Source organism: Anas acuta, chromosome 1 (assembly GCF_963932015.1).
Source record: "Anas acuta chromosome 1, bAnaAcu1.1, whole genome shotgun sequence".
Taxonomy (NCBI): Eukaryota; Metazoa; Chordata; class Aves; order Anseriformes; family Anatidae; genus Anas; species Anas acuta.
The window spans coordinates 165,258,872-165,279,103 of record NC_088979.1 but is presented as its reverse complement, the minus strand read 5'-3'; the positions used below and the strand labels follow the sequence as shown (position 1 = coordinate 165,279,103).

The window sequence follows — 20,232 nt, the reverse complement described above, 5'->3', positions numbered from 1 at the left end:
ATGGCTAAGATAAGTCCAGCCCACAAGCCTTCGAAGCAAAACGCTGCCAGTGGAGCCAAACCCACTTTATTCAGCTGAACTATTCTGCTCTTAAAGCTGGAAGACCAGAGGCTGAGAATCATGATGAGCAGATTTTTCACTTGCGTGCTGGCTTTACTGCGTTTCTGCCTTTCTGCTGGCTCCTCTACACCACAGACATTGCCTGATATTGGAGATGCTGAGTTTATTGAGAAATGTGTGACAGAGCATAACAAATTCCGGTCTGCAGTGAACCCACCAGCCAGCGACATGCTCTACATGGTAAGGGGATCTTCACTGCTTATGTGCAAGCGGGCAGCACTGATCATTGTGGTTTTTTGCAGTTCTTAAAGATGATTTCTGTAATCAAATGTTAAAAAAAAAAAAAAAGAAAGAAAGAAAGAAAAAAGAAAGAAACGGTCTCCTGGAGTCATAGCAGCAATTCCTTTTTACAGCAGATAAGGCTCTGATTTTCAGATGGCTTTATATGGTTGGCTATGTGTATAGTTTTGCCTGGCTCAGTTTCTTTATCTGAAACTCGAGATTTCAACCCCCAAGCTGGTGCTGTAGCTGGAGCTGTGAAAAGCCTCCTCATTCCAAGGCATCGCAGCCTGGGGTGTGATTTATGTGCAGACCTCAGCACATCCTTTCATACTAGAGTTGGCGAGGGCGGAGAACATTGCCAAAAGGCTTTGAAGAGCTCTGCTTTAGCTTTCTCTGCAAATCTCTCATGGCCTGAGCCAGCAGAGCTATTAGCAGTGGTTCCTAGGCACCGGGCTGCAGAGGAAGCCAAAACAAATGCAACAAGTGCAGCAGCAGTGGGGGCTGAAGGCATCAGGTCCTGCACCACAGTGCCTGTCTCTGCAGTCATCAATGCAAAAGATAATCTGTCATGATTCAAAACATAGCCCAGCCTCTGCAAGTAGCCACCTCATGTTTAAGATGGTTTGTGGCACTTGGGAAGCTGTAAATGCATGCACAAGGTTGGCTTACGGGTTGTGAAGCTCACCTCTGCCTGATCTGGGAGGCATTGTTCAATCCCAGAAACTTGGGAGCTGCCTCTTGTAACAGCCACCACCTTTTGTGCTTTGGGTGGGAAATGCTTGAAACCTTTAATGCTAAAGGTTTCTTCTTGGGATAACGTGCAGAGGTCCATAATGATTGCCCTAATGCTGGCCTTTCCTCTTGCTTCCCTCTCATCATCCCACACGGCCACCACCAGAAGAGGACGTAACCCCATTCACAGTTAGCAACACCTAAAACAAAGTTCAAAACCAGCTCCATCTACATTTCTAGCTCTCAAACACCAGAAAAGAAGTGCCTGTTAGGGGGGTGTAGGCAAGCAGCTAGCAAGCTGCTGACAGGGAACAATTTGGTTTCTCTTCTGCTGTGTTTTTTATTTCAGATTTCTTTAGTGGGGCATTAGGAAACCTCTCCAGTGTTGGCCGCAGCTTTCCAGTGAACATTGATTTATCTTTTTGAAAAGTAGATCTGAAATTTGTAGAAAAAAAAGAGCAAATAAGCAAATAAGGGTCATTACAAAAAAAAGAAGTAAAATCATGGTAGCTTTCATTTAAAGCACTGAAAAAAAAATCCAAAACACCACCACCAACAAAAACAGTCTTGAGTATGACCTCTCGCAGGAATAATTTTACGTGGAGAAAGCAGTAAAATGTATGATCAAATCTTTTATGAAAGTAAAAGTATTGAAAACCACATGTATATTAATTTTTTAACCAACTAAAGCACTTCAAAAAAGAGGAAAAGAAGATGACTTGTTTTCAAGATAACAAGAGAAAAAAGAAACTTCTGTTTCCTGTAGATAACTGTTCACCTAGATAAGTAAAAGTGAAGAATATGAACACAAGGCATTTCCACCTTTTAGAAAAAAATATTTTTTTTAAAGAAAATACTAGACAGAAACTCCTTTAAGTACAAGTGACAAAGCCCCAACAGCTACAGTAGTAAAACAGCTGTTAAAAATAATGATTATATAATCATTATTTAATATATATATATAATGATAATATATCATTATATATATATAATCATATATATAATATGATTATATATATATATAATGATGATAAAATATATAATATATATAATATGATTATATATATTGATTACATATATATATATATATTATATATATATATATATATATAATCATCATATATAATGATAATGACTTTTTTTTTTTTTTTTTTTCAACCAGACAAAAGTGAACCCTTCTTCCCATTCACCCTTCACAGTCCCCCAAAGTACTGTCTAGGTCTGTTCCAAACCAGCAGAAAGATCCTCACTGCTTTTATCAAGGCTTTCACAACAGTGAATGCTCCTGAATTACTTTTCACCAGTCATACAATCAGTTTTCCTTCCCTAAATCAATGAAAAACTCATCTGAGTTACAAAACCAAAACTGAAAAATGGTTCCTGAAAAACACCCACCTCCAATTACTATTTTCCCAAACAGAAGTGATATTTATAGGCAAACCTCCCTTTCCTGTGCTTTTTTCCTCATGCAGTTGATTGCAATCTTTTTGGGTAAATGTGGTTTTGTAAGCAAACTATGATTAAAACTACGCTTAAACTAAAGACCATTCCAGACTATAAATCTCTGCCCATTGCTTTTTCAGCCAGCTGAAGCATTTGTACAAAAAAGGAAAAGTACCTTTACACTCAGCTGTTATTATTAACACTGCTAAAGGATGGAGGAGAAAATAAGGGTGCAGACTCTTAAGCAGAATCTGAAAAACTAGACTTCAGAGCACTAAGATCCACCAATCACTGTCACACAGCTTTCATTGTGGTCTTATTCTTGTGAGCTCACAGCATTGCCAGAATGTAAACTTCAGCCTCTGTCTTAACTTGCAGAAATGCTAGGAGTGGAAGATAACCTGTGAACAACACCAGATTTTGTTCATCCTCTTTAAAAGCTATCATCTAAGGAATTATCAGCTGTTCACTTCAACTAAGACCCTCTGCCCCCAACCTTACCTTTCATATTCCATATACTATGTTTCTAGGCAAATCACTTGGGTGTTAGTTTTGTAGGAAAACTCCCACCCCAAATGCTTGCCACAGGGAGAAATGGAAGACATGGGTTAGAAAATAATTGCAAATCTCTGCAGATCTGTTTTGATGTGATCTTACAAATTTTAATTCCTTACTAAGAGCATAAACTTTACACATATTATTTCAGTACATATATATCATCAGTACCAAAAAGCTATATTATGTAAAACAGACAAAAAGTCTAAGAACCTCCAAGTCCTTTTCCTCTGTCACCATTAATGATACATTCAAAACAGCTTCTCTAGTGGTTCTGTAATTTGCAGAAGTAACTGAGAGATTTTAATCCATACATAGAAGGACAAATAAGGAATTTTCATTACAAAAAAAAAAAAAAAAAGCTACAGGCACACAGAGGTGGCACAGCACTGTGTTTGCTTAATCAGGTTGAGTGCACAAGAAATCCCAGAGGAATCTGGCAACACCTCCAATGCAAACCAAAGATATTTATAGAATCCAATGGTTTAAATAACAGCTCTCTGTAGGATTGAATAGCAAGCGCATGAGTGACTCCACAAATACAAATTCAGCACTAACATTTGAAGCATCAACTGTGATTGCCCACCACCCCAAGATCTTCCCTACATTTAACAAGTGACAAAACTCCCAGGAGACACAAACCTACAAGCCAATTTACCATGCAGAATTGTCTCAGCAGAAGCAAAAACCAGACTAGCCCATGGCATATTCACTTCTGAGTCCCAGCTGCTCCAGAAGCTGCTCCGCATTACCGCATTGCTTAAGTACCCAAGCCATTTTCTCTTGTCTTTATCTTGCAGACTTGGGATCCAGATTTGGCGAAGACTGCGAAAGCTTGGGCGAAGAAATGCCAGTTTAAACATAACACGTACCTCAGAGAACCAGGGCAGACTCACCCCAGGTTTGCCTCTGTTGGAGAAAACATCTGGACTGGCTCGCTCTCAAAATTTTCTGTGAAAGGAGCCATCACCTCCTGGCACAATGAGGTCAACGACTACAGTTATACCACCAATAGCTGTAGAACAGTGTGCGGCCATTACACACAGGTAGGCATGGAACTTCTCCACCTGAACCAAGAACCAGCCCTGCCGTTGGGACACAGGAATTCTAGATTTCTGTCCAAGATTCAACAAACCAAGTGCAGTAGTGATTTTTTGTGCCTGTATGCATGAGATGTTCTTACATCCCCACTTTGTAAAGGAAAAGAGTCCTTTTTTTTTTTTTGACATACCCCAGTTGTATTTTGTTTCCAGGAACAAGCAGTAGCCTAAAATCAGGAAGCGGCAGTGGCTGTGGGCTGCAGTGTGGGGTGGGATGAGGTCCCCCCTCTGTCAGACAGCCTCTGTGTGGCACTACGAGCTGTGCCAAAGGCTGATGAAAGGCCCCCACATCAGGCTGGGACACATGGGGTACTTCTGCTACAGCTGAGTGCTGCCAACACCTACGGAGATGGCTGCAGCTCCTGCAAGCATCACTTTTCCCAACCTTTTTTTTCCTAACCAGTATTCCCAAGGAGAAAGGACAAAGAGAGGAACGGGAGGGCCACTGCCACGCAACCCTGCAATTGTTAACCTTGGTTATCAGAGAGCAGGGCTGCTCACAAACAGGCCTCTAGGGGTTGGATTTTGATCTGAGGCTGTTCAATACTTTCCAGGGAGATAAACTACTGCTCTCCTCTGCAAAGTGTGCCCAAGGAGCACTCCTCAGCCCACTTGCTGTGTGACACAGAGGAGGGCAGGGCTTTTCCCTCATGCTTCAGATGTTAAAGCAGATGTTCGTTCACTGGCGTTCATGTTTGTCTTTTCAGATTGTTTGGGCTCGAAGCTACAAGGTTGGCTGTGCTGTCCACTTCTGTCCCACGGTGCAGTACTTCTCAGGAAAAAATGCAGCACACTTTATCTGCAACTACGGGCCGGCGTAAGCTTTTCCATGACAAACATTTCACAGGGGTTGGGTCCTGCCTCTTCTTCCTTACCACAATGTACAGCTTCCTTCACACAATGTGCAGCCCATTTTTCACGTGTTTATGGGTCCCCGAAACAGAGACAGATCCACACCTCTATCCAAGCAGCCGTTTTTCACTAAACAGGGGCTATGTGATGTAGCCAAAAAGCAGTGGCACTGGTAGAAAGGGTAAAATGTAAGATACTGAAATGAACCTACTTAAGCGATCACTGGAAAACTGTTCCCTTGCTCCTCAGTGCCAAGGTGGCCCCAGACAGTTGCCAAGGTACAGACCCAGAGTCTAAAAATATTTACACATTTGCCTGCAGAATTAAACTTTCAGGTCAATGGTTTGGGTAAAAGTGTGCGGCACTTGCAGCTGCAGCCTGAGCTTTGTCGGACTTGGATTCACAAAGCTGGAGCTGCTCGAGGCAAAAGTTTATCCAGAGGTCCTTCATATGCATATTGGCTGCAACTGGGATGGATGCTTTCTACCTTTTTCCAGCTATTTAATGCCAGCATCTAATTTCCATTAGAGATGGCTTTTGAGCTGGGTGAGCACACTGCAAACAGGCTAAGAAATGGGCCTGCTAAGGCCTGCTAAGAAATGGGGCCGTGTCACATCCAGCACTGCCTGCATCCTGCACATCCTGCCCTGGGCACACAGGGACATGGAGGCTCTGCAAATGCCTGCCGAGCCTCAGCTCCCAGCATGCGAGGGCAGGATCCTGCCTAGGTCCTGAGCTGCCCAGCCCTGCTGGGTCAGAGCATGAAGGTCACTGCCAGAGCACGAAGGCCCTGCCATGGGTGCTGGCAGCCTGGCCACATCTGCAGGGAATTTGGGTACATCTAGGGCTGGGGGGGAGTGGGGTGGTCAGGGAGGGCAACCCAAAAAACTGTTCCCCATCAACGCAGGTGAAGCAAAACCCAAGCTGAAAAGCAAAAGAGCAGGAGGAATTGGCATCCTGCTAATGGCAGGTTCAGAGCAGTGTTACTTTCCTTCACAGGGGGAATTATGGCAGGCACCCCTACGAGACGGGAGCAGCATGCAGCAAATGCGAGGGCGATCAGTGTGCCAAGAACCTGTGTCGTAAGTAGAAAACCCACCCTCCTCCACAAGCACACTCAGATAGAGCACACAGAAGACTCTGGCAGAAGGCATACTGTTGTCCCAAACACAGTAGGAAAAAAAAAAAGTGCAATCAGAAGCCACGATAGCAGTGATGCTTAGGGATTTTAAAGGTGTTAAAACACCAGCATCGCAAGAGGGAGAGGGGATTCCTGATGGATGGGATAGTTTGACATCAGCTACAGATTGCGGTTCTTAAATATAAGTACTGGGGAAAATAAATAAATTAATTAATTAAAAAAATATACAGTAAGGACAACAACAGGCATATTGGCAGCAGGACGTACCCCACACATGCCCTCTTGTGATAGAATTGTACCAGAGAGGTGAGTCCTCTCTATGCCAGCCACTATCAGGGGGCAGTCAGCAAGATGCGACCAAGCTCTCTGCAGCAAATCGCCAAGAGCCACTGCAAGGCTCTCCTGAAGTCAACAGGTTCTTGTTTCTGGTAAGAAATGCAGCTCCCATTGCTGTATTTCTTCTCTGCCCATTGTCAGGCTCATAGTTAATTCTCTTCTGTTTAGATCAAATTATTCACAATGTCTAAGCCTGCTTCCATTCACTTTTTTTCTCTCTCCAGGAAACCCAGAGCGTGACAAAGTCATTAGTAAGTACCACAGATGTTTCTGCTTCAATTTGTTGCCCTCAGCGCAGTTACACCTGAAACCCAGTGATCTGTTTTCTTTCCAGGTGATTCCAAGTGGTATCCAGCCTGGGACAGACCTGCCTGTGATGAGTACTGCATTTCTGTGGTTGTTTTAAGGCTGCTCTTCTTTATTCTGACAATCCCAGCCACCTGGATCCTGCCCAAGTACTGGTCTATAGCACCTGCCAGCGAGTAATGCACAGGAGACTGTGAGAGCATTTGGGTTGATTTTTTCCTTTCCTGCTTGAAAACTACTGGAAGCACACAAACACACACACAAATAAAAAAAAAAATATATATATATAAAATAAAATATGCGTAGAGACATTGTTCGCATCCACGGCTGATTTAGAAATACAGAAATACTGTCTTCAATTCATGGAGGAGCCAGGAGAGCTGACAAGGAGCCTTCACATCGTTCAGAAGCAATAAAGTGGGTTTTAAACCACTCACTTATTTTTACAAAGCAGAGCAGTGTGGGAGGGATGGGGGACATGGGGCAGCTGCCCACACCACCTGCCCGAGGAGGGCTGCAGGGTGGCCAAGGAGGGGGCAGAGCAAACATCTCTCATGCCTATCACACTCTGTGAACCCTCCTCCAACAAGATGCAGCAGCATGGTGTTGAGTAGCCTGGAGAGATTTTTTTTCCATTTAAACCTTTTTCTCTAAGAATTTTTGGACCTACCATGCTCACTTCATCCAGTGGCAGGCAGTGTGTTGCCCCATCTCACAGTGCTCTGGGGCCGCTGGTATTTCTCTTTGCTTAGGACCCTGTGCCTGGACACAGAGCTTCAGGTGTGTGTAAATGTGACTATGTACCTCCTCAATCTTTTTTTTTTTTTTTTTTTTTTTTTTTTCCCTGAGCATGGGGTTTTTGACTGCTGCTTCAATCAATAAACCATTATTTCCCGCTCCCCATGCATGGCCATCATGTATCTGCAACATGATCTAAAGCTTAACTCTTTCTGCACAAAACAAAACACATTCAGCTCCAACCAGCTTGTAGAACAGCTGGTGAGAATACAAATCCCAGCACTGCCCATCCTACTGCCCCAGAAAGGGATCAGGCTTGGAATTTTACCTCAGGAGTGGTAATCCTACAGCTTCTCTCCTCACATGAGCACAGAAAGCTCTTCCAAGAATTTCGGCCTATTAGATAAACAGCTGGCTAGTGAAGGTGAGAATCAACACCCTCATTTATGCTTGGGATTTCAATGTCATACTTTTGCTAAACACCAAATTAGAAGCTTAGAAGGTTCCACAGCAAGCTGCTGCTTAGGAACAATTTTTATTGTTTGTTTTTGTCCTGGTGGGGACACAAAATTTAATATATGCAGTTTCCCTAATTCCATTTATTCCTAGAGTAACTCTGAAATGGAAGAAAGATTCTACAAAATAATTGCAGTTGACTTGGCACAACTAAGCTGCACAGTAGGAAAAGCACCTGAACAGCAGATCTGTATTGTGTCATAGCTACAATCTTTATGGTTGACGGAGGTTTTAGCAAAGTTGCTGCGCAGCACCTCTTCAGATAAGACCTGCAGCCACAGAATGGCTTGGCATTCAACCAGGATGGAAGGCATTCAAAGAAGAGGCAGACATTTAAGTGTGGCAGTACCTCTGGGCAATATGCGTGGCAGATGCGTGTTCCTCAGCTTACCCTCAGACAGCCAGCGGTGATGTCAGATGGTTCTGTACCTTGTGAAGCAATTCCACTTCCTGGTGCTCTGACACTTTGAAGAGCTTGCACACCCAGAGGACTACAGAGAAACTGCTTAGCAGCATTATCTCCACCTAAGGGATATTTCTTTTAAAAACTTAAGAAAAAATACCGAGAGCATTGAAGAATTATGAAAATCACATCTTTTATTTCTGCAGTGCTCTTACTGGATCTCTTTGCCTGCTGTCATGCGTATGCACAATATCCTTTGCCTGACATTGAAGATGCAAAGTTCATTGAAGACTGTGTGAGCGCTCACAACAACTTTCGATCCAAAACGAATCCACCAGCCAGCAATATGTTTCACATGGTAAGGAGGCGTTTGTGATTGGTTTGAAAATTAACATGGATGGTGCTGCTGAGTTAGCCCACCTTACTCTCCAGTTGCTCTGTGCTTTCCTTTCTGTTTCTGTCAATGATTTTGGTACATTTTGGAACATGGTCTGTTCTGAAAGTAGTAGGTCTGGCTTTTTCCTGGGCGAACGGGCGGACGAGAGGCGGTCTGCCCGCGCCTGATCGGTGGAGGTGGATATTGGGAACACTGGGAAAAATCGGCAGTCGGCTGTCGGCCATTGAAGAGAGGAGGTCGCTTGTCCTGTGAACACCTTTCGAAACGCCTCATCACAGAGAATCATGGAGCGTTTACTGGAGCAGCGATACGCGATCAAATTCTGTGTAAAACTTGGTAAAACGGGCAAAGAGACTCACAACATGATTAAGGAGGCCTATGGTGTTGCTGCCATGGGTAGATTGGGTGTTTCTGAGTGGCACAAGCTGTTCCGAGAAGGTAGGGAAAGAGTGGAAAACGACGACCGCTCCAGACGCCCTTCGACCAGCAAGACCAACGAAAATGTGTTGTGAGTGAAAAACTTATGTGGAAGTCTTCAGAAGACTGCGAAAACGCATTGCTCGTGTCTGCCCAGCCATCGTCAACAATTGGCGGCTGCACCATGACAACGCGCTGAGCCACACACCGTTCCGCGTAGTGGAGTATCTTGCCCAGCACAAGGTGGCAACGCTGCCTCAGCCCCCCTACAGCCCCGACTTGGCCCTGCCAGACTTTTTCCTATTCCCGAGAATAAAATCGACGCTCAAGGGGAAGCATCACGCATCGGTAAAAGTGCTTCAAGAGGCCATGAAGTGGGAGCTAAACAGCATTCCAGTCCAGGCATTCCTGGAGGAGTATGAAAACTGGAAAACTCGTTGGCAGCAGTGTGTAGATGTGGAAGGGTGCTACCTTGAAAAATTCTAATCGTTTCTTCTATTCTCATGAATAATTATTTAAAAATAAAAATGAGTCCTACTACTTTCAGAACAGACCATGTATATCTGATAGTTCTTGGTAGGAAATAAAAAAGCAATTTTCACGGTACTGTTCTGTCTTATTAATTGGAAGAGGATTCATTGTCTGGGGACAGGTTGCAGCTCTAAACTTCAGCCATAGCAAAGGACTGTGTTACAAAAAAATATACATAATGTTCGGTTCTCAGCGTTGCATTTATCTTTTTCAAAGAGGGACAGTAATCTTCCTTTTATGTTAGTCCAGCTTTCATACAGGGAAGCTGCTTGGCATTAGAAAGCTCCTGAAAGGCAACGTGGCTTATTGAAAATCTAGCACCTTACCTTGTGCCTTCCAGTCTAGAATCCGTATTGAAGAAAGGGGGTTGCCCCTTTAGACACCCCTATAGACACCTCATCTTCCTTTGCTGTGCTGTTTGGAGAGTAGGGATACCAGTAGCTGGGCTGGAAAACAGATCTTCCCATAAACATAATGGATATCAGAGCAGGCCGTGGATAGGTCTCAGCTTGCTCAATGGAGTATGTAAGGAATAGGTAGAGAGAGAGCTGGGGGAGGCAAACCCAGTCAGTTTACGTCATTACTTTGAACCCTCCAGCAGTGCCGCTTAGCTGAAAAAGAAGTTAAATGCACAACTGCAGCCTGATATAATTTCTGTGAAAGGAAGTTCAGATAACGATGTAAAAGTCAGACTACTCAAAATGTTAATTTATTGGCATTTTGTTAAAAAATAATAATAATAATAAAAAAAAAGTTTGCTTTAGAATGTTAGAAAACAGGAGTAAATTTAGCTGCTCAGACCAAAGATCGTGCAGTCCTGGAAGGACAAATATACAGAAACTCTTGAATGAGAGGTGCTACATTTTATTTAAAGGCTTGTGATGGGTTTTTCTTGCGTGACTTTTTTTCAGCCTATGCAAGCTTCTATCACCCTTAATATCTTGTAGCAAAATTGCAGTCTTAACTACATGATATGTAAAAATCTCCTTGCATTTGATTTGGTCTTGCTAATTGCTAGCTTCCTTTGATAGTCTCTGATCCTTGTGCTGGAAAGAGAAAGTAATCATTGCTTATTTGTATACTTCACAAGACATTCAGCTGTCCCCGCAGAAAGCTACAGAGCATCCTTAGTATTTGACAATCCCCCATATTCTCTGTTCCCTTTCCAGTTCTAGTGTCCCTTTTTAAGATGAGGCACTATACACAGTATTTAACAGGACTTCTTCAGTGGTGAACTTATATATTTGGGTTCACTCTCCAGTCCCTCTCAAGGAATTTCTAATACTTTAGTTGCCTTTTATCCTACTGCTAAGCATAGATTTACAAGCAGTAAGAGTCAGCTCCAAATCTGTCATGAATACTAAGTCAACATTATTTTTCCTCCTCATGTGCTTTTACTTGTATTTTTGTATACTGAATTTGACCTGCTGTTTTATTGCCTAGTTATCCAGCAGCATAAAATCTTTCTGTAAGTCTCACAAACCAGTCTCCTCATGGACCAGGCAGCTGGCCGGTGTCTGCCCCAAACCTTACCTTTCATATTCCAGATACTGTGTTTCTAGGCAAATTACTTGTGTGTTAGTTTTGTAGGAAAACTCCCACCCCAAATGCTTGCCACAGGGAGAAATGGAAGACATGGGTTAGAAAATAATTGCAAATCTCTGCAGATCTGTTTTGATGTGATCTTACAAATTTTAATTCCTTACTAAGAGCATAAACTTTACACATATTATTTCAGTACATATATATCATCAGTACCAAAAAGCTATATTATGTAAAACAGACAAAAAGTCTAAGAACCTCCAAGTCCTTTTCCTCTGTCACCATTAATGATACATTCAAAACAGCTTCTCTAGTGGTTCTGTAATTTGCAGAAGTAACTGAGAGATTTTAATCCATACACAGAAGGACAAATAAGGAATTTTCATTACAAAAAAAAAAGGCTACAGGCACACAGAGGTGGCACAGCACTGTGTTTGCTTAATCAGGTTGAGTGCACAAGAAATCCCAGAGGAATCTGGCAACACCTCCAATGCAAACCAAAGATATTTATAGAATCCAATGGTTTAAATAACAGCTCTCTGTAGGATTGAATAGCAAGCGCATGAGTGACTCCACAAATACAAATTCAGCACTAACATTTGAAGCATCAACTGTGATTGCCCACCACCCCAAGATCTTCCCTACATTTAACAAGTGACAAAATTCCCAGGAGACACAAACCTACAAGCCAATTTACCATGCAGAATTGTCTCAGCAGAAGCAAAAACCAGACTAGCCCATGGCATAAATACTTCTGAGTCCCAGCTGCTCCAGAAGCTGCTCCGCATTACCGCATTGCTTAAGTACCCAAGCCATTTTCTCTTGTCTTTATCTTGCAGACTTGGGATCCAGATTTGGCGAAGACTGCGAAAGCTTGGGCAAAGAGATGCCAGTTTAAACATAACACGTACCTCAGAGAACCAGGGCAGACTCACCCCAGGTTTGCCTCTGTTGGAGAAAACATCTGGACCGGCTCGTTCTCGATATTTTCTGTGAAAGGAGCCATCACCTCCTGGTACAATGAGGTCAAAAACTACAATTATACCACCAGTAGTTGTAGAACAGTGTGCGGCCATTACACACAGGTAGGCATGGAACTTCTCCACCTGAACCAAGAAACAGTTTTGCTACTGGGACACAGGAATTTCTGTGTCCCAACAGATTTCTGTCCAAGATTCAACAAACCAAGAGCGGCAGTGATTTTTTGTGCCTGTATGCATTTTTTTTTTTTTTTTACATCCCCCAGTTGTTTTTTGTTTCTAGGAAGAAAACTGGACAGCCATAAAATGTCCAGGTTTAGCCAAGCAGTAGCCTAAAATCAGGAAGCGGCAGTGGCTGTGGGCTGCAGTGTGGGGTGGGATGAGGTCCCCCCTCTGTCAGACAGCCTCTGTGTGGCACTACGAGCTGTGCCAAAGGCTGATGAAAGGCCCCCACATCAGGCTGGGACACATGGGGCACTTCTGCTACAGCTGAGTGCTGCCAACACCTACGGAGATGGCTGCAGCTCCTGCAAGCATCACTTTTCCCAACCTTTTTTTTCCTAACCAGTATTCCCAAGGAGAAAGGACAAAGAGAGGAACGGGAGGGCCACTGCCACGCAACCCTGCAATTGTTAACCTTGGTTATCAGAGAGCAGGGCTGCTCACAAACGGGCCTCCAGGGGTTGGATTTTGATCTGAGGCTGTTCAATACTTTCCAGGGAGATAAACTACTGCTCTCCTCTGCAAAGTGTGCCCAAGGAGCACTCCTCAGCCCACTTGCTGTGTGACACAGAGGAGGGCAGGGCTTTTCCCTCATGCTTCAGATGTTAAAGCAGATGTTCGTTCACTGGCGTTCATGTTTGTCTTTTCAGATTGTTTGGGCTCGAAGCTACAAGGTTGGCTGTGCTGTCCACTTCTGTCCCACGATGCAGTACTTCTCAGGAAGAAATGTAGCACACTTTATCTGCAACTACGGGCCGGCGTAAGCTTTTCCATGACAAATATTTCACAGGGGTTGGGTCCTGCCCCTTCTTCCTTCCCACAATGTGCAGCTTCCTTCACACAATGTGCAGCCCATTTTTCACGTGTTTATGGGTCCCCGAAACAGAGACAGATCCACACCTCTATCCAAGCAGCCTTTTTTCACTAAACAGGGGCTATGCGTTGTTGCCAAAAAGCAGTGGCACTGGTAGAAAGGGTAAAATGTAAGATACTGAAATGAACCTACTTAAGCGATCACTGGAAAACTGTTCCCTTGCTCCTCAGTGCCAAGGTGGCCCCAGACAGTTGCCAAGGTACAGACCCAGAGTCTAAAAATATTTACACATTTGCCTGCAGAATTAAACTTTCGGGTCAATGGTTTGGGTAAAAGTGTGCAGCGCTTGCAGCTGCAGCCTGAGCTTTATCGGACTTGGATTCACAAAGCTGGAGCTGCTCGAGGCAAAAGTTTATCCAGAGGTCCTTCATATGCATATTGGCTGCAACTGGGATGGATGCTTTCTACCTTTTTCCAGCTATTTAATGCCAGCATCTAATTTCCATTAGAGATGGCTTTTGAGCTGGGTGAGCACACTGCAAACAGGCTAAGAAATGGGCCTGCTAAGGCCTGCTAAGAAATGGGGCCGTGTCACATCCAGCACTGCCTGCATCCTGCACATCCTGCCCTGGGCACACAGGGACATGGAGGCTCTGCAAATGCCTGCCGAGCCTCAGCTCCCAGCATGCGAGGGCAGGATCCTGCCTAGGTCCTGAGCTGCCCAGCCCTGCTGGGTCAGAGCATGAAGGTCACTGCCAGAGCACGAAGGCCCTGCCATGGGTGCTGGCAGCCTGGCCACATCTGCAGGGAATTTGGGTACATCTAGGGCTGGGGGGGAGTGGGGTGGTCAGGGAGGGCAGCCCAAAAAACTTCCCCATCAATGCAGGTGAAGCAAAACCCAAGCTGAAAAGCAAAAGAGCAGGAGGAATTGGCATCCTGCTAATGGCAGGTTCAGAGCAGTGTTACTTTCCTTCACAGGGGGAATTATGGATGGCACCCCTACGAGACGGGAGCAGCATGCAGCAAATGCAAGGGCGATCAGTGTGCCAAGAACCTGTGTCGTAAGTAGAAAACCCACCCTCCTCCACAAGCACACTCAGAAAGAGCACACAGAAGACTCTGGCAGAAGGCATACTGTTGTCCCAAACACAGTAGGAAAAAAAAAAAGTGCAATCAGAAGCCACGATAGCAGTGATGCTTAGGGATCTTAAAGGTGTTAAAACACCAGCATCACAAGAAGGAGAGGGGATTCCTGATGGATGGGATAGTTTGACATCAGCTACAGACAGCGTTTCTCAAATATAAGTACTGAGAAAAATAAATAAATAAATAAATAAATAAATAAATAAAATAAACAGTAAGGACAACAACAGGCATATTGGCAGCAGGACGTACCCCACACATGCCCTCTTGTGATAGAATTGTGCCGGAGAGGTGAGTCCTCTCTATGCCAGCCACTATCAGGGGGCAGTCAGTAAGATGCGACCAAGCTCTCTGCAGCAAATCCCCAAGAGCCACTGCAAGGCTCTCCTGAAGTCAACAGGTTCTTGTTTCTGGTAAGAAATGCAGCTCCCATTGCTGTATTTCTTCTCTGCCCATTGTCAGGCTCATAGTTAATTCTCTTTTGTTTAGATCAAATTATTCACAATGTCTAAGCCTGCTTCCATTCACTTTTTTTCTCTCTCCAGGAAACCCAGAGCGTGACAAAGTCATTAGTAAGTACCACAGATGTTTCTGCTTCAATTTGTTGCCCTCAGCGCAGTTACACCTGAAACCCAGTGATCTGTTTTCTTCCCAGGTGATTCCAAGTGGTATCCAGCCTGGGACAGACCTGCCTGTGATGCGTACTGCATTTCTGTGGTTGTTTTAAGGCTGCTCTTCTTTATTCTGACAATCCCAGCCACCTGGATCCTGCCCAAGTACTGGTCTATAGCACCTGCCAGCGGGTAACGCACAGGAGACTGTGAGAGCATTTGGGTTGATTTTTTCCTTTCCTGTTTGTAAACTACTAGAAGCACACACACACACAAAATAATAAAAATAAAATATGGGTAGAGACATTGTTTTCATCCACGGCTGATTTAGAAATACAGAAATACTGTCTTCAATTCATGGAGGAGCCAGGAGAGCTGACAAGGAGCCTTCACATCGTTCAGAAGCAATAAAGTGGGTTTTAAACCACTCACTTATTTTTACAAAGCAGAGCAGTGTGGGAGGGATGGGGGACATCCTGGACCCTGTGCCGGGACACAGAGCTTCACGTGTGTGTAAATGTGACTATGTACCACCTCAATCTTTTTTTTTATTTTTTTAATGTTTTATTTTTTTTTCCCTGAGCATGGGGTTTTTGACTGCTGCTTCAATCAATAAACCATTATTTCCCGCTCCCCATGCATGGCAATCACCTATCTGCAACATGATCTAAAGCTTAACTCTTTCTGCACTGAACAAAACACATTCAGCTCCAGCCTGCGCAGTGCTGAGAAACATAATGCTGGGAAAGACAGCACAAAGCTCCAAATAAAATCATGCCATGCCCATAGTGGCTGCCAAGGGAAGAGTCTCCTGGAAGCCATGCCTCTGGAGCAGGCAGAAAGCAGCGTTCAGCTGGGCACCACTACTGCCAACCACTGAAGCTGAGGTTTCAGTTGAGGTTGCAGCAGAGCAGAGCTGCAGGAACACAGACCCGAGCGTTAGCAATCTGTATCTCTTCTGAGGCAGGTTTAGACACTTGTGTATCATGCCACTCTGCAGGGCACAGGCACACGTTTCCAGGAAGCCCCCCTTGCTGTTTCCTTTCTGTGGTCCTGCCCTTGCAGTTTCTGTCAATGTGGCTGTACACCTGCTCCCAGTGCCACTGCTGGAAGTACTGCGACAGGGACCCAAAGTTTCTCTCGTTATTCTTGCAGGCAGTTAGTAGTTAGCACTTGAATCATCTCAGCATCAGAGCATTTCCTGAATAAATCATTTTTCAAAATGCAAATACGGCTGGGAACAGAATTCCTAATTCTATTCCTTGCCCTTGATTTGTCTTCACATTTAGTTTGCGTCAGAGCATCTGCAGCTGAGATGTCACCACCACAGACAGGCAGGGAGCAGTTTTTTCTCCATAGTCCAGTGACCAGTGACCCAGTACTCCTGCTGGCCTACCTGTGAGGGAGCCAAGCAACTCTGATTTCCAATCTAGGCAGATCAGGGTGTTCAGAATAAATAGATAAAATAAAACAACAACAAAAACAGCAAAATCAAGGCTATGGGTCTACCTGTTAAAAAGGGCAGTTACTTTCCTTCCCACATATCTTTTTGCCACTTTCTTTTGAGCAATACCCAAACTTCAAGTTTCATGTACTGCAAAGTCCCATCTGAAAAAAATAAAATAAAAAATCAAGGACAACAACAGGCATATTGGCAGCAGGACATACCCCATGCATGCCCTCTTGCACAGAAGGGCTCCCACACCACAAGGTCTGCCCCACTGAAGCCACATGCAGTGAGATCCTACTACTGCAAAGAGAAATACAGGAGAAGAAAGAACATACACTGCTGTGTCCAGGGAGCAAAATGAGCTCAGCAGGAATTCTCCCCTGCTAAGTTTAATCTATGTTTGGTCTCCAGGAGAGTAAACAGAATGAACACAGAGACCTTAAAGATAAAAACATTCACAGCGCTGTCACTGAACTACATACCTTAGCAGCTCTAAGGGAATTCCATAGAAAAGTCTTAATTTAAAACAAAACAAAACAAAACAAAACAAAACTTGTAAATCACCAGGTCTCAGGAAAACAAACAAACAAACAAAAGTGGTAACTTAAAACAAACAAACAAACAAAAAAAACACCTTTAAATTCAAGAACCCAAAGCTAAGCAAGTACTGCATCTCATTTTTAATGGCATACAAAAATGCAGGTGTTTTAACTCCTGATGATCTAACCCCTTAGAGTCAATCATACTTTTCTTATGGTATATACCCATGGCTTCCATAAGATAAATGCAAAATACCGACATACATTCATCCATCAAGAATGTTTTTGTTAGTCTGTAAGCTCTAAAATCAGTTTATGGTGATAATTTGCAAAATTCAAGCTGTTTCTGAAAATACTAAAACCACTTCAACCTTCCAAACCCATTTTATTTTCTATTCTTTATTTTTTATACAATTGTTAGAACTCTACAGCCATATTCTCTCTGAAAACAGGGGTGAAACACACTAACAGTAAGCCCATGCAGGCAGTTACAATTAAAATGTAGATGAATCCTTTAGTTTAATTTGCCTACAAGAATGAAGGCTCTTTCTTGATTTTGCAGGTTAAGTAAATAAATGTCTAACCAACAATCCTTGAAGCCTGTCAACCATAACAAGAAGATTAAACACAACGTGCAACACTTTCATTCCATGACAACAGTAAGGCAAGACTCACAGAAATCTGTTAAGTTTTACTGTAGTTTTACTGAGACTTGATGCAAAATCCACATAGATGCCTAAGCCGTGGGTCCAAGATTCAAGAAGCACACTTTCATGGAAGTATACATACGTATTTTAAGGTCAGGCTGCCACCAAGCTGTAATACATTTTCCTGCACTGCTATTCAGGTAGCCATTCAGTTAGCTGACTCGGTTGGAAAACAAACACTCTTCTTGTCAGGTATTTTAAGCCAAATCAGGTTCATATAATCATAGAAGAATGGAGTATCTGAGTTGGAAGGGACCCACAAGGATCACTGAGTCCAACTCCTGGGTCCCTGAAGGACCACACCAAAAAAAAATAAACAAATAAAATCTGACCACGTGTCTGAGAGAGTTGTCCAAATGCTTCTTGAATTCTGGCAGACTCGGTGCGATGACCACCACCCTGAGGAACCTGCCCCAGTGCCCAACCATCTTCCGGGTGCAGATCCTTTTCCTAACACCCAGCCTGAACCAGGCCTGTCACAGCTTCAAGTCATTCCCTCAGGTCCTAAAAAGGTTATTTCAGGTTTCTGAAATGAAATGCCAACCTGCAAGTCCAGACAGCCATTAGTATCATGGAATCAGCCCTAAAGTTGCTAATTTTAACCTTTTAAACAGCAAACAGGGATCTGCTATCTGCATAGGCTGTCTGCAGTGAAAAGGGCCCTTATTCAGTCCAGATTGTAACTGAGGACTCTCCCTTCCTTAGTACATTCAGGCTTCTTCCCTGGCTATCACCCAACTCTTCTTACAGGCTTCTGGCTCTGAAGATTGATCTCTTGAAGCACTTATTTGTGGGATCACGGTGTGAGAACAGCCATTTAAACTGAAGCATTGCAATGCCTCCTGGGGTAGCCCATGCCTTGCTGAAGTTGGTCCTTTTGCTGCATGAGAGGTCTGAACTACCTGACTGAGACTGAACTCGGGTCTCCCTTTTACACTGTTAACTGCAGGAGGTGCTCCAGGCAGGCAGCAGCAGTTCCCCTGCAGCCTGTGCAGGGAGAGGCCCCTGGTGGAGCAGGCTGTCCCCCTGCAGCCCATGGGTCCCACATGGAGCAGATCTCCACGCTGCAGCCCCCCCATGGGTGGAGGAGCCCCCGTTGGAGCAGGTGGATGTGGCCTGGAGGAGGCTGCGGCCCATGGAGAGCCCCTGCAGGAGCAGGCCCCGGGCTGGAGCTGCAGTCCGTGGAGAGGAGCCCACGCAGGAGCAGGGGTCTGGGGGGAGCTGCCACCCATAGGGGACCTGTGCTGGAGCAGTTTGCTCCTGGGGGATGGACCCCGTGGTACGGAGCTATGTGGGAGCAGTTCTTGGAGAGCTGCTGCCTGTGGGCAGCCCATGTGGGATCAGTTTGGGAAGGACGGTATCCCATGGGAGAGACCCCATGGGGAGCAGGGGCAGAGAGCAACCATGAAGAAGCAGCAGACACAGTGTTAGGGACTGACCATAGTCTCCATTCCCTTGTTCTGCTTGTGGGGAGGAGGTAGCAGATGGTGGATGGGTAGGGAAGGTGTTTTCGGTTTGCTTTTCACTGCTACTGATAAATAAAATTTATTAGTTTCCCAACACTGAGTCTGTTTTGCCCATGACAATAATTGGTGAGTGATGTCGCTGTCCTTATCTCAATCTCTGAGTCTTTTCTGTTGCATTTTCTCCCTCTTTTCCATTGAGGAAGGGGAATGAGAGAGCATTTGAGGTGCCATTCAGTAAGGCTAACGTCTGCTACCCTAAAGAGCAAACATGCTAGATATTTCTCAGTGCACACGCATACTGGCTTTTTAGCATATATTCTAAATTCTTATTTATTCATGCAGCAAAGGAAATCCCTATGTTCTCACTTCCTAATTTCAAATAAAAGGTCACTAACCTAAAGGCAGTGAGTTGCAATGTTCTAGCATAATCATGTCTACCAAACATACTGACTGATTTCACAGGCACGGAAGTGGTCTGGCACTACCACCGACTGCTACATTCGCTTCTTTAGTCTCAGATGTATCAACTAAGGAACCTCTGCTATTCTGGTGAACTTCGTTTCATCACACTTCGCATTTCTGGGTAACAAAAAACCTCTACACTTCCTTCAAAAAAGGGAAGGAGCTAAACAAAAAAACAAAACCAAAACAAAACAAAAAAAAAAAACTAAATTTCTCACTTTCTTGTAAGAAATAAATAATATATTTAAAGAAAGCTAACACTCTATGCTTTCTCTGCAGCATATTTTATGTGGAAAGTCACTTGCTTTGTATCACAGTCTGTCTAAAACAGTCTTCAGGATAATGCTAATAAGTCGCAATTTATTAATGGCATTCAACTATATTTAGGATTGTCTAATCTTCATATGAAGCTGTGAGCTTGCTTCCTGGAAAACAAGACCTAGACTTTGCCATAGATGAACAACTAAATGATTTAAGAACAAAAGGA

The 20,232-nt window shown here is 44.0% G+C and overlaps 1 protein-coding gene across 5 annotated transcripts; it reads left to right on the top strand.

Annotated features, from left to right (window-relative positions):
* Window positions 1-15,425, top strand: LOC137849492 (glioma pathogenesis-related protein 1-like). Of its 5 annotated transcripts, none has more exons than XM_068669160.1 (6): window positions 1-300; window positions 12,191-12,436; window positions 13,204-13,313; window positions 14,346-14,428; window positions 15,056-15,082; window positions 15,166-15,425. In XM_068669160.1, exons 1-6 carry the CDS (start codon window positions 121-123, stop codon window positions 15,315-15,317), a joined length of 798 nt encoding a protein of 265 aa, XP_068525261.1. In that variant the 5' UTR covers window positions 1-120; the 3' UTR covers window positions 15,318-15,425. The 5 variants fall into 5 exon arrangements, with proteins under 5 accessions (XP_068525261.1, XP_068525263.1, XP_068525262.1 ...); XM_068669162.1 differs by lacking the exons at window positions 12,191-12,436; window positions 13,204-13,313 and adding exons at window positions 3,873-4,215; window positions 4,880-4,989 and having other exon boundaries at window positions 9-300; window positions 15,166-15,306; XM_068669161.1 differs by lacking the exons at window positions 12,191-12,436; window positions 13,204-13,313; window positions 14,346-14,428; window positions 15,056-15,082; window positions 15,166-15,425 and adding exons at window positions 3,873-4,215; window positions 4,880-4,989; window positions 6,024-6,106; window positions 6,726-6,752; window positions 6,836-7,066 and having other exon boundaries at window positions 14-300.
* The last annotated feature ends 4,807 nt before the right edge of the window (window positions 15,426-20,232 follow it).